The sequence below is a fragment of the Brienomyrus brachyistius genome, chromosome 5 (assembly GCF_023856365.1).
Source record: "Brienomyrus brachyistius isolate T26 chromosome 5, BBRACH_0.4, whole genome shotgun sequence".
NCBI classification, from domain to species: Eukaryota; Metazoa; Chordata; class Actinopteri; order Osteoglossiformes; family Mormyridae; genus Brienomyrus; species Brienomyrus brachyistius.
Genome location: NC_064537.1, coordinates 26,440,463 through 26,453,206, shown reverse-complemented (window position 1 = coordinate 26,453,206; position 12,744 = coordinate 26,440,463). Strand labels below are relative to the sequence as shown.

Here is a 12,744-nt window from a genome sequence, read left to right as displayed (position 1 = left end):
GCTATTCCTGCAAGGAAATCTGTATCGGGCGCTGTAAAGGTATAGATTATCCTTTCCTGCGTGATGTTTTCTCTTTCTTCCTTTTTTTTCCCTTGGATTGAGAAAGAAAGAGCGTGAGATGGAGGAATAAGGTGCTGCTGAACTTTAATGTTATCTGATGTGTTGCAGCCGCCTAGGGCAGAGAGTGTGAATGGGGTGCTGGTGGGATACCGGCTCTACTACCGCGAGCTGCAGTATGACACCAGTCCCCCGGAGTCCAAGGCAGCGGGAAACCATTCCACTTCCCGGGCGGAAATCACAGGTGGGAAACCTGTTGCTCATTCCCGGCCTGGCTTTACGCTCATCAGTTCCCATACCCTTCGTGGTGACTTGGCTATTTCAACACGTTTGTAGGGTTTTTAAATTTGTTTAAACAATCAGTTAATTAACAGTGGTTTTATACGACTGCTGAGTCTCTGTGGGCAGTCGTCACCTTAAAGTACGTTAATTTGCCCATTGTTCTTTATATTGGCAGCAAAGCTTTCTACTGGGTGCCTTCGCTTTTTACCGTGATGAAATAGTCATTGAATACACGCTCTCCTACACCGAAAGTGACACGATACTCATCTCCATGACGATGGGCAGCGTACCGAGCTGGCTCAGTGTGCACGCGTGTGAACATGTGTGTGCGCGCATGTTTCCATTCACGTGCCACCTTTGTACTAGAAAGAGAAACAGTAATTTACCCCTCTAGCTCTTACAGATTAATGCCATTTGAAGTCAATGTGCACTGGCTGATTGGCAAAAGCTTTTTGTGTGATGATTTTAGATGTCGTGGTGGAAATGAAAATTGTTTAGCAAACATTCCAGTGTGATTGAAGAGTCGAGTATCATTTCAAGGCAATGTCAATATCTTAGCATATCAAACATTATCTTAGCAGTGCGGCTAGTCTGTGTAATCATGGTAATTTATATTTGAAGGCATGAAGAGGCCATATTTCTGAACACTCGATTGCAAATGCATAGAATATTTACAGGATGCCATTGGCCATTAATGTAGTGCCTTTCATTCAGTATAACAGTTGAGAAATTGTGAATGCTGTTTTGTTTTAATAATTAACCCATCTAGTATCCCGTAGATCAGGGGTGGGCAACCTTATACAGAAAGCGCTGTTGGGTGTGCGGGCTTTCGCTGCAACTCCCTAAGGTTACTAATTAGATTAGATTACTAATTAGAGGACTGTTTGGCTGACGAGTCCTCAGACCTGGGTTTGAACAGCTGACCTAAAGGTTAACCCAAAAACCTGCATACACACCGGCCCTTTGTGGATAAGATTGGTCACCCCTGCTGTAGATATTAACAAGCCGATATCCAACAATGGCAATTTAACATTAGATAAGTAAAAAATAAAACACGCTTGCCCAAAAAGTTTGTGCAGATTTTTTGCCTGTGATATATTTTGAGCTATAAACTTGTCTGAAATTTAACAAGGTCTGTTTCTCTTTGTTTACGTCAAACAGCCAAAAGCACTTTCAAGACTGTAAGCAGTGCTTTGTTGACAGAATTTGAGTTAACGCGTAAGTTTCCCTTAATTTTCACTCTATTTGAGTTTGCTGTACTTTGAAGTTTCGAACAAAATATTCATACTTCCTCTGGCAATAGTACGTAATCCCAGGCGTGTACCTCTTCTGTTTTAACTTGAGCTTCCTCTAATTTAAGTATTTTGTCGCAGAACGCAGGAACAATTTAGCCTCCAGATTCCCAGAACTGTTAGTCATAATCCCTAGAGTGCAGATCATTCTCAGAAGTCAGTAGTTTTTAAAAATGTTTCTGTGCTATAAAAAGTCCCATATTCCTCCATTTGCACATTAGGTAAGATGAAATGCAAATGTTATTATAAAATTATACAGTGCAGGCATTCAGTACAAGATCATGCTTTGAACTGACATGTTTTGAGTTGTGTAATTAACTGTAAACCATTCTGTATTCAAATTGTAAAATATCTAGTAGTAATAACCATACCCAGTGACATAATGCATCCATGGTAACCGATAACCTGGATACTTGATGGGGGTGGGTTGGACGATTCCAAGAGTTTTGGAATTTGGAACGAAATTGGATTGGTCTGGGTTTGGGGCCCAAAATGACATGCTTTCATGAGGCCCAAATTCTCTATCTATCACTGATAACTAAGATCATTAGTTGAGGACTTCTCTAGCTGCTTAGAATTTACTAGCTCAGGGTTCCCCAAATTCTCTCTTGGAGGGCAAGTCCGCACCGCAGCTGGTGAGCTGCAATAGGTGTGTCTGAGCGTGGAAATCTGTGGTGTTGACTAGGACTCCAGGACCAGAATAGGGGAACCTGTACTAGCTGAACAAACTGAGCTGCATTTTAGCTGGCATCACCCTGATAAGGTCTCTGTGAATGTCACTGGCAATGCACTGTACCAGTGCGCCCCCCCCCCCCCCCAACCTGACCCAACCAGACCATTCTGGTGTATTAAAAATAAAACACTGTTCCTGAAAATGAGCACCTTGTTTTTAGTTGAATCTCCCTTTGTCCAATCAGTCTGACCAATTACCTCGCTTATTTTTAAAGCAGCAATTTTTCCCATATTCTTTCTGTTATCCACCCCCCCCCCCCCCCCCCCCCCCCCAACAGAGCTCAGTAAATACAAGCGGTATGAGATTGTGATGACAGCCTACAACGTGATTGGCGAGAGCCCCCCCAGCGCCCCAGTGGAGGTGTTTGTAGGAGAAGCTGGTAAGGACGTCATTCAGCCGCGTGGGCTGGGACTGGGTGGGCTGGGACTGCTGGCCACACATGACCAGTGGTGGCGCTTACAAATTTTTCATACTAGTCAGCTGGGAAAAAATGTACAAGCCCACAATGTGCAATGTAATTTACAAGCATAAACAGCAAACAAAGGCCATTACATCTCACACTAATAAATTACCATGTAAAAAAGTTTTTTTTTAATATCATGTATTAATTTCCATAAACAATTTACTCATTCAGTTATTGTATATCAATTTATACTACTCACTGAATCATTGAATTAATGTTGTTAAACGCAGAGATGAATATGCCATGTAACGTGCCTTTTTATTGTAGTCCGGCTTGCAATTTTTTCTACTAGCTAGCAGACCAGTGTTCAGTGTTTTGTACTTGCACTCTAAATTACTTACCTCAGGCGAGTGGGCAAGCTTAATTTCCAGCCCTACATACACGATTTTTGTATGTAGATATGAAAAAAATTACTTTTGTTAATAAAAAAGCACAAAAGCTCAATTCAAACAAATGTGGGGAACTGAGTCACTTGCCTGAAAGGGAAGTACATGAACATTGTTGTCTGAATATTGGTGTCTAGATTGTTCAGGCTTAAGCAAAAGCTTATAACTTTAAAAAGATTTTTTTTTCAGCATAACTACCATATTCTCACATACCATTCACTTAAATCACTATAAGTCAAAGCTTCGTCTCCAGTAAAAGAAAAACAAACTGAGACAGACTAGTAAACGGCTGTGACCTCTGATGACCTGAATTGAATTTCTACTCAACCATGTGATGTAGCTGGTTAAACCTCATTAAATTGTCAGTGGAGAAAGTTTTTTCTTCCGATAAAACTGAGTAATTCCCCATGTGATTCTTTGAACTCCTTATACCAAGATATACTGAAGTAGGTTAAAATATGAATTACTTTTTTAGATAAGCTTTCTATAGTATGTCTTTACACTCCAGCTGATTGACTTCTACGTCTCTGTGAGGTCAGAGTACATTGTGTTCCTAGAGAAAAGACTTCCCTAAGTTGGGTGTACAGAAATGCAAATAATATTAACAGAACAGTTCATATTATCTTTTCAGATAGTTAGCTTTTGACCAGAGGCAAACAGGTCTGAACTGTGATCTTAGTTATGCTTCATGAAAGTTTTATTTCAAAGAAATGCTAGATTTATTCATTTGTAATTCATTAGGAATGCAAGCTTACAGTGTCAGTGTATTAACTTTATCTGTCCAGGTGTATTTTCTGAGTTAGACTTTTAGTGAACAGCTGCAGAACTGATCAATCTATAAGTAATCATCACTACATCCAACATTGTGCAGTACACTGTCAGAAAAAATACCATTTACTTTTCACTGGGGCTATATACTCAAAGGTTTGCTGATTGCCTAGCTGCAGGTAAATGTACCCTTTAGTCTAATTTTTTTATGACCTGCTCGTTCGGTCCTCATTAACCTCACGTGGAATCCCGATTGTTACCAGCTGTTTTTTGTTATTCCTGTGTATTTCAGTCCGCGTTCGAGTTCGTGTCCCCGGTCCTGTCATTGAAGCACCGTGTTTCTTCGTCAGCCTGCAATAAACCCGTTTGTTTTGGGACTTCAGTTAATTTGACCCCGATTCCCCGAACCCTGCTTGCTCTCCTATACACGACCATGACAAATTTAAGGTACAGAAATGGACTCTGTGGAACATTTTAGTACCATTGAGGGGCTAAAACTGTAACAGGGCTGTACCCATTTTTCTGGCAGTGTTGGTGGTTTGGGGTGTTGACGAAGGGGTTAGGGTCTTATTGAGTGCGACAGAGCTCCATTTGGAATGGGTTCAATATCATGAGCCTGTTTTGGAAAACAACACAATGCAGGCGACAGGGGAAAAAGATGTTACTTAGCAGGCATTCTAAAATGGTGAAGAAGACAATAGCAAGAACGCAGGTATGTACAGGATGACAGGATTGTTATGTCTGATTATGTGCTTTTCATTCTCTCAGTTAGGGTTAGGGATATTACCGTTCTGTGCTATTATTTTTGGATATGTGACTGGGGATCTTCAAATAGCATTATCTTCCCTGCTAATTGCAAATCATTGCCAAAAAAATTACAGGATATTTTTAAGAAAATTTGAGATAAAGAGAGTTTGTCTGCCCCTGGTCCGTCACCTTCCCACTCATCCCGCCTGCCCCTGGTCCGTCACCTCCGCACTCATCCCGCCTGCCCCTGGTCCGTCACCTCCGCACTCATCCCGCCTGCCCCTGGTCTGTCACCTTCCCACTCATCCCGTCTGCCCCTGGTCTGTCACCTTCCCACTCATCCCGTCTGCCGCTGGTCCGTCACCTTCCCACTCATCCCGTCTGCCGCTGGTTCGTCACCTTCCCACTCATCCCGTCTGCCGCTGGTCCGTCACCTTCCCACTCATCCCGCCTGCCCCTGGTCCGTCACCTTCCCACTCATCCCGCCTGCCCCTGGTCCGTCACCTCCGCACTCATCCCGTCTGCCGCTGGTCCGTCACCTTCCCACTCATCCCGTCTGCCGCTGGTCCGTCACCTTCCCACTCATCCCGCCTGCCCCTGGTCCGTCACCTTCCCACTCATCCCGTCTGCCCCTGGTCTGTCACCTTCCCACTCATCCCGTCTGCCCCTGGTCCGTCACCTTCCCACTCATCCCGTCTGCCGCTGGTCCGTCACCTTCCCACTCATCCCGTCTGCCGCTGGTTCGTCACCTTCCCACTCATCCCGTCTGCCGCTGGTCCGTCACCTTCCCACTCATCCCGCCTGCCCCTGGTCCGTCACCTCCGCACTCATCCCGCCTGCCCCTGGTCCGTCACCTCCGCACTCATCCCGCCTGCCCCTGGTCCGTCACCTTCCCACTCATCCCGCCTGCCCCTGGTCCGTCACCTTCCCACTCATCCCACCTGCCCCTGGTCCGTCACCTTCCCACTCATCCCGTCTGCCCCTGGTCCGTCACCTTCCCACTCATCCCTTCTGCCCCTGGTCCCTCACCTCCGCAGTCATCCCGTCTGCCCCTGGTCTGTCACCTTCCCACTCATCCCGTCTGCCCCTGGTCCGTCACCTCCGCACTAATCTCTTTTGATTTTAAATATAAATGGGGTAGTCCAGTGTTTCTCAACCCATTCTTTGGGGACATCCAGACAGTTCTACCGGGAGCTATGAGGGAACAAAAACGTCGACCGTGTGGCAGGGAGCTCAGAGGGAGCAAAGACATGGACCATGTGGCAGGGATCTGGGAAGGAACAAAAAATTGGATTGTGTGGGAGGGAACAAAAATGTCGACTGTGTGGCAGGGGAATGGAAGGGAACAAAAACATGGGCCTGTAGGGATCCCTGAGGGCCTGGATGGGAATTCCTAAGCTAGTGAAACTCACACATCTTTAGCCTTTGCCTGCTTGAGTAGTTTTGCACCTAGATTAATATCCAGTGTAGATTAATTTCAAATGGATGCCCTGGCTCCTCATCAATACTGCAATTAGGAATGTGCTAACGAAGCGCGTTAATGAAGGAGGACCCCTTCCCGAGCGAGTGTATCCAGGAGATGACTTGAATTGTTTCAGGGGTCCATGTTTATGTCGTCCTTTTGCCTCATCCGTTATGCACCCACAGTTAGTATTAACCCCCAGCCATGAGAAATGACAACCGCATCAAGGGAGTTTATCTGTAGACTGCTCAAACGTATTGCTGTAATGATTGTATGGCTTTACACTCCACCAAGCAGCCCCTACTCTGAATTACCTCCTGCTACAGTGATAAAAGTTTACCTCAAGTTCTGATAGCCCCTAAAGTTTTAAGCCTGTTGTTGTTTTTCTGTTGTTGTTTTTTTTTTGACAAATGGGCTTGTGCTTCGCCAATATCTATTTGGCTTTTTTTCACGGTACTTCTAATAGATTGGTGAATTGGTGGCGTCTGTCTGCTGTCAGATGGATAATAAGCGTAGTCTCATCTCGCACCGTGACCTTCTGTTCCAGCAGGGCAGATTTCTCATTTCAGCCGGGTCTGACGCTAGTCTAATATTCACCCAGTCATTTATGGGAAGGGCACCCTGTCATCGACTGAGCTCTGATTTTTCTCACCCAGCAATTTACAGATGTCGGCTTTGCTGTGTGGACTGATGATGTCCAATGGATGGCCATATGTCTAAAGTGAGAACAAACGTGTTGGATGATGCCAGTGTCTGTTCTAAAGTTCTAACTGACCATAGGGGCCGTCTGCCTGGAAGTCATGTAAGCGGCAGGGTAATGCGTTAAGAATCCTTGTGACCTCGGTCCACCACAGCGAGTAAAGATCTCTCCAGAGAGTGATCCATAGGACCGGATTAAACCTGGGTGAATAATGGCAGAAACACGTGGGTCAAGCACCCACTGGTAACATAGATATGGTGTGAGGGTGTGTGTACATGTTAGCATAAAGGTGAGGAGTTTGATATTCAGATATAGTTTCAAGACTAGAGGAAACTGGGATGTTGAGGAAATGGAAGAGAGATCTAGTTTCTGCTCTGTTCTGAGATGGTCGTACATTTACTTTTAATTAGCTGTGCCTTGGGGACAAATATTCGCCAAACATTATTTTCTAGCTACTGAGTTTTTAGCCATCGCTTTACTGTGGCTCTGGCACATTTACATATATTCATGCCTTTAATTGTGTTCTACAGTGAAGGTTATGGGAGTACTTTGCCCAAATCACTGTTCCTCTCCACAGTTCCTCTGCCGTTTCAGGCTTCCGGATGAATTCGGGTACATCTGCTTCTGCGGCTCGGCTATAGCAGACCTTGATGATTTCCACCCAAAGGGGGATGGGATGGCACGTTGGCACATTAGTCCAAGTATGCCTCATCGGTCTGAAAAGCTGGAATCGGATTACCTAAGCCAATTAAAAGCATCGAAGCCAAGAATGGGTGCAGAGTAGGCAAATGAATCACATAAAACATAAATACAATAATAAGAAATCATACTTATGTGACCTATACTTCAAAATCTTCATGTGTTCAAGTATCATGCCCACAGCTTAAATGCAGTGAAGCACAATCAAGTGCCCTTTATCGCTTTTATAGTGTAAATAGCCCTGGTTCTGACTCATCTAGCCAATTGTGGCTAGCGCTCATCACATGACCTCTTTTTCAACCTGATGAATGTGCTAATTATGTGCTACCTTTCCTCATTTTAAGAGGACAACGACGGCAAAATGTAAGCTGTCACTGACTGCCTCATCGTTTTAACGCACTTCCTCAAAGGTGAAACACAATCGATAAGCGTCTGCGGACTGTTATGTGTAATGTAGGTCGGCCATCTCGTAAAGGTGACAGACGGGTTTCACTTAGAGTCCGTTCTGATTTCTAGTTTTCTGTGCTAACTAGACTGGTCAGGGGTTTAATGGAGCAGTAAATATGAACCTCCTACCGTGAACCTGAACAGCTGGCAGGCCAACCTGGCTGAGGTCATTAGCATCATCATTAGAAAGGATCTGTCGGCGAGATTACTCTGAGGAGATGCAAGAGCTACAGCCAGACCACTGGATTTATCGTCCGGTCAGTCCCGATGCCGGGATCTTGCTGTGTGAAGGTTGTGCTCAGTCTCTGGCAGAGGTGAAAAGTTCAGGTCCGGAAATTACAAATCCAGACCAAAGGTGTTGTTTCAGCCAACCAGTTGAGTATAAAGAGCCGCTGTCACAAAGTAGTCAGCTGGTTGGTTGAAACAAAATCTTGGTCTGGATTTATACTCTCTGGACCTGAACTTTCCACCTCTGCTCACTGAACACAGACCTCGCTTTGACGGATCCCCGTCTGTTAGACTAGTGTTTCTGAGGCAGTCCACGGTTTGGGAGCTGGGAGGGAGAAGAAACCTGGGCTGTCCTGGGGCCCCCAAGGTCCTGAATGAGAAACCCAGTGTTTGGCTCTGCAGACCTTCCTGTGCTGGGTCAATATGCCTTATAGGGTCTCACACTATAACCTGCGGGCATTGTCTTATGCACCAGAGAACTCACAGCATGTTCTGCATGTCATTTGTATTCATGAAGTGCTGCAATTAGTCTCAAAGGTATTTTTCCCCCTATCAAAGTCTGTTGTCTGATTTGTTAGTAACAATGTCACACATGAAGTGAGACCAAAACTAAAAACAATTTCCTAGGTGGCCTCCAGTCAGCGTTCCCTGTGGCCACACCCTGCCACACCACAGCATGCTGCACCTAAATACGGCTCCAATAACGCATCTCTTAGTCTAAGAGAAATATAAGTAGGAGCCTTTGTGAGGTATCGCGCTCACGCTTTGCCTAACTATATCGAGTCCTTATGATTGAAGATTGCTTGTTTTCAAAAACCTCCGCTTATGGATTGCGATTTCGATTTTGGTAAAAGCATTACACCGGATTGTTGTTGGTCACAGGTTCCATGAATCACGCTTTGTGTCTGTTCTGGATCTCGATTTATTAAACCGCAGCGATGCATTCGGGTCTCTATCATTACAGACAAGACCATCAAGATACACAGATTCCAAAAATATCATTCTCGTTGGAGCAATTAGTGCTGTAGTGAAAATCATACAATATCTACTGTGTTGAAATACACATTTGCACAATCCGAAGAGTCCATTTTCCTTCTGAGAGGCCAAATGTCCATTTGCATTTTAAGGATATTTGGAGTTCAGACTGCAGTTTTTTTTTGCTCCTGTTTACACAGGATTAAACATGCAAACGAATTAGGTACAGCTCACGTTCAGCCCAGTAAACATATTGCAGTGTTTACAGTCGGCCCCTTCGGTTTCTGTTTTTGGTACGATTGCCCGTGCGTGAAGGCCTTCCATCCTGTCCTCTCGCTTGTTGCACTTACTGTGCCTGGCTGGGGAATTCCGTGCACTTGCCCTGACATTGTCTGTCCCCTCAGCTCCATCGCTGGCCCCGCAGAACATCCAAATCAACGCTCTGTCCTCCGCGCAGCTGGAGGTGGTGTGGGAGCCCCCCCCAGTGGAGACGCAGAACGGCAACATCCAGGGCTACAAGGTAAGGGCACCGTGATCTACCCCCCCCCCCCACTCCCACGATCCCACCGGACCCCAATGGCAGCAGACAGCGGCCATAATTGATGTGCCGATTTACTTTTGGTGTTGGGCTTATTTTACAACAAAAGCTTCAATCACTTGTACATCCTGGTTACTGTCGAGGTGCTCAAGGTTAATTATGCATCGCGGCAAATGGCAGTGTTGACACGAGCCGTAAATCCACAGGAGCCAGACACTGGCGCGCACCTGTTCTTAATGTGAGTCTGCTCTGAGAACATGCAGAATCCCTGATAAGATTTGTCCTCTCGCCCAACTTCTGCTTTAAACTTTACCCACGGTTCTCATCGAAATTCTGCCGCAGTGCTCCGCCTCCTCTCGGATCCTAGTAGCGAGTTTTATTGCGTTTGCTTCACAGTTTGTCACAATAGACTCTGTTTCCAGTGTGGCTGGTGAGTTTGTGTGTAACAGAGTAAACCCTATTTCTTTTAAACCTGAGCGCTAAAAGAAACATTGAATTTTTTTTTTCTGTATGGGTGGCATTGAGTTTATTTAAAAGTGATAGACTATAAGCTATATTTGTCTTAATGGCATACTGGGGTCGAGCATTAATTTCTTAGTGGTACTTTTATTTCAGCTTATTTGGCTTTCTTAATATATGAATTAATTTGTTGAATGGTATTTAAACTTCTGCCATTCAGTTACACACTGGTGCAGGATGAATGGGTGAATTCAGATTGTAAAAATGAGTGTGCACAGTTTTATATATGGCTACACTAGCATTTATCACCTCTGTTTTTCAAAATATCGCCATGTCAGCACAGTTAACTGGTAATAAATATTATATGTTTCGATTTACAGTAACCAGCTATATGACTGTATCTCTTGTTCCTAATAAATAACAAGTCTACCAGTTGCAGACAACAAGCAGCTTCACCCTTTTTTATAACCGGTATCCTTGGATACAGCCAGGAATACCCCACTGTAATGCGGCAAACCAGGAGTGTCTGCCTAACTTCAGTTCTGCCACTTGAACTGTCCCGTTTTTCTGCAGTGGCGTAGTAAAGTCTTCACAGAAGAGCTGTATAAGTACAAATATGCATAATTTACCATTTGGTACATCATTTTTGATTTGGTACACACAATGAAATTAATAAATAGATTTATTTACATGGTCGCAAGTGGATGTTCAACACGGAAAACATCAGTGAGTTGGTTACAGCCAAAAGGTGGTTACAGTCAGTCATAATCAGTAGTTTGTGCACGTTTTGGTTTCTTAATGAATTATTCCAGCACTGGGAAGATAGTAGCAGATTAAACCAAGACTGTCTGTCGCTTCTGTTAAACCGAACTCGGATATGTTGTTTGAAACATCCAGTGTGCTAACTCATTTGAGACGACATCATTCAAGTCTGTGTATGACTGAAGCAAGGTAGAAACAGCCTCTGCAAGTTAGTCTCCCTTTGGCATTTACTTTTCCTAGGAAATTGAGACAAAGGATAATTTTTAAATGTATAGAAATTGCGCTGAACTATGCACCCAAAACCGATCTTTGTACTGAACCATGAGTCTTACATACCTTCACACCCTAACCCTGATGTATTGACGACAGCTTTCGGTAATGCTAACTTTTGCAGAAACTAGTGCCTTCCATTTTGCCTTTGAACCAGATCTATTACTGGGAGAAGGATAACCAGAATGAAACAGAGAAGGTGAAAGTCCTGTTTGTCCCCGAAACGGCCATGAGGCTGAAGAACCTCACCAGCTACACCTCTTATGTGGTCAGGCTGTCAGCCTTCAACGCCGCGGGTGACGGCCCTGTGAGCGAGCCCAGAAGGGGCCGCACTCTCCAAGCAGGTAAGCACCCCCTTTTGGACTGGCTTTCACCGTTGACTTTGTAGCAGTTTGCCTTGAAGCAGAACAGGAGTAGGGCACCGTAGGAGGTATGATATACAACAGCTCCTCGTGTATCACCGCTCTTATTGCTTGATTCCCTCCCAGGCTCAGCAAAGGCTCACAGGAGTAATAATTAACTTACTGCTATGTTGTTCTGCTGTTTGCACCTTGTCCTTTTCATTAATGGGCTCCAATTCATTTCGGTAATGTAATTGAGCGCGGGGTACATGTTGACCGCGAGGGGCATGATTGAAAGTCATACAATGAGGCTAGTCCATAGCGCCCTCCCACCTCACCTCATCGGATATATTTAGCTAGGAGCTGGCATTATTAACGGCCCTGTTGCTATGCGGCCCCAGTGTTTGCTGTTAATAATCTGTCTCCGTTAAACGCGGAGTGGGGATAAATGAGACCGGAGTCCTCGTGAAAAGGCTGCCAGGCAGTGTGATGGGGAGGTGCTAATGCACAATTACAGTGATAATCCTCATCTTCAAATCTGCTGTGTTAAACAAATGTAACATCAAGCTACCGCTACTGTTAAATAAGTTCAGCGTGACAGGTATGTCAGATATGGAGGTATTGTAAATAAGGTCTTAGTCCTACAATTACCCACTGTTTCAATACCTCCCCACCCCAAGCTCCAAGCGTTCCCAGCTTCATCACCTTCTCCGAGGTCACCACTACCACTCTCAATGTCTCCTGGGGGGTCCCCCTGTCCCCTAATGGCGTGGTGGAGGGATACAGGGTCGTGTATGAACCCTCAGCTCCCATACATGGTAAGTGATGTGATCTTCCTCCCCGTTATAGAGAGCGTTCTTTGGTGAGTGCTTAGAAAAATAGGCCCATCAAGAAAACATTCTAATCCTAGAGAAGATACACCTTCTTCATTTAACCTGATTTCTTTCATTGAATTGAAAAATGGTGAGATTTATCAATGATTTTAGACCAAAAAGAAAAGGTATTATAAAAACATGTCACATGCACTTAGCCAGAGACGAGGTGCTGAAGTCATTCTAACTGCGCAAAGAGGTGCATTTAACAAAAGACCTTTTCACGTCTGATGGCTTTAAATGTCAGCCCTGCAGTTTATGAG

At 44.7% G+C, this 12,744-nt stretch overlaps 1 protein-coding gene across 1 annotated transcript in view; it reads left to right on the top strand.

Moving 5' to 3' along the window:
* sdk1b (sidekick cell adhesion molecule 1b) overlaps nt 1-12,744 on the top strand; it is a 293,033-nt gene that overhangs the window by 271,664 nt on the left and 8,625 nt on the right. Inside the window, exons 35-40 of the mRNA XM_049014318.1 lie at nt 169-301; nt 1,501-1,557; nt 2,642-2,743; nt 9,644-9,759; nt 11,426-11,612; nt 12,290-12,427. Of these exons, the coding sequence (XP_048870275.1) occupies nt 169-301; nt 1,501-1,557; nt 2,642-2,743; nt 9,644-9,759; nt 11,426-11,612; nt 12,290-12,427 (733 nt within the window). The remainder of the gene's footprint in view (nt 1-168; nt 302-1,500; nt 1,558-2,641; nt 2,744-9,643; nt 9,760-11,425; nt 11,613-12,289; nt 12,428-12,744) is intronic.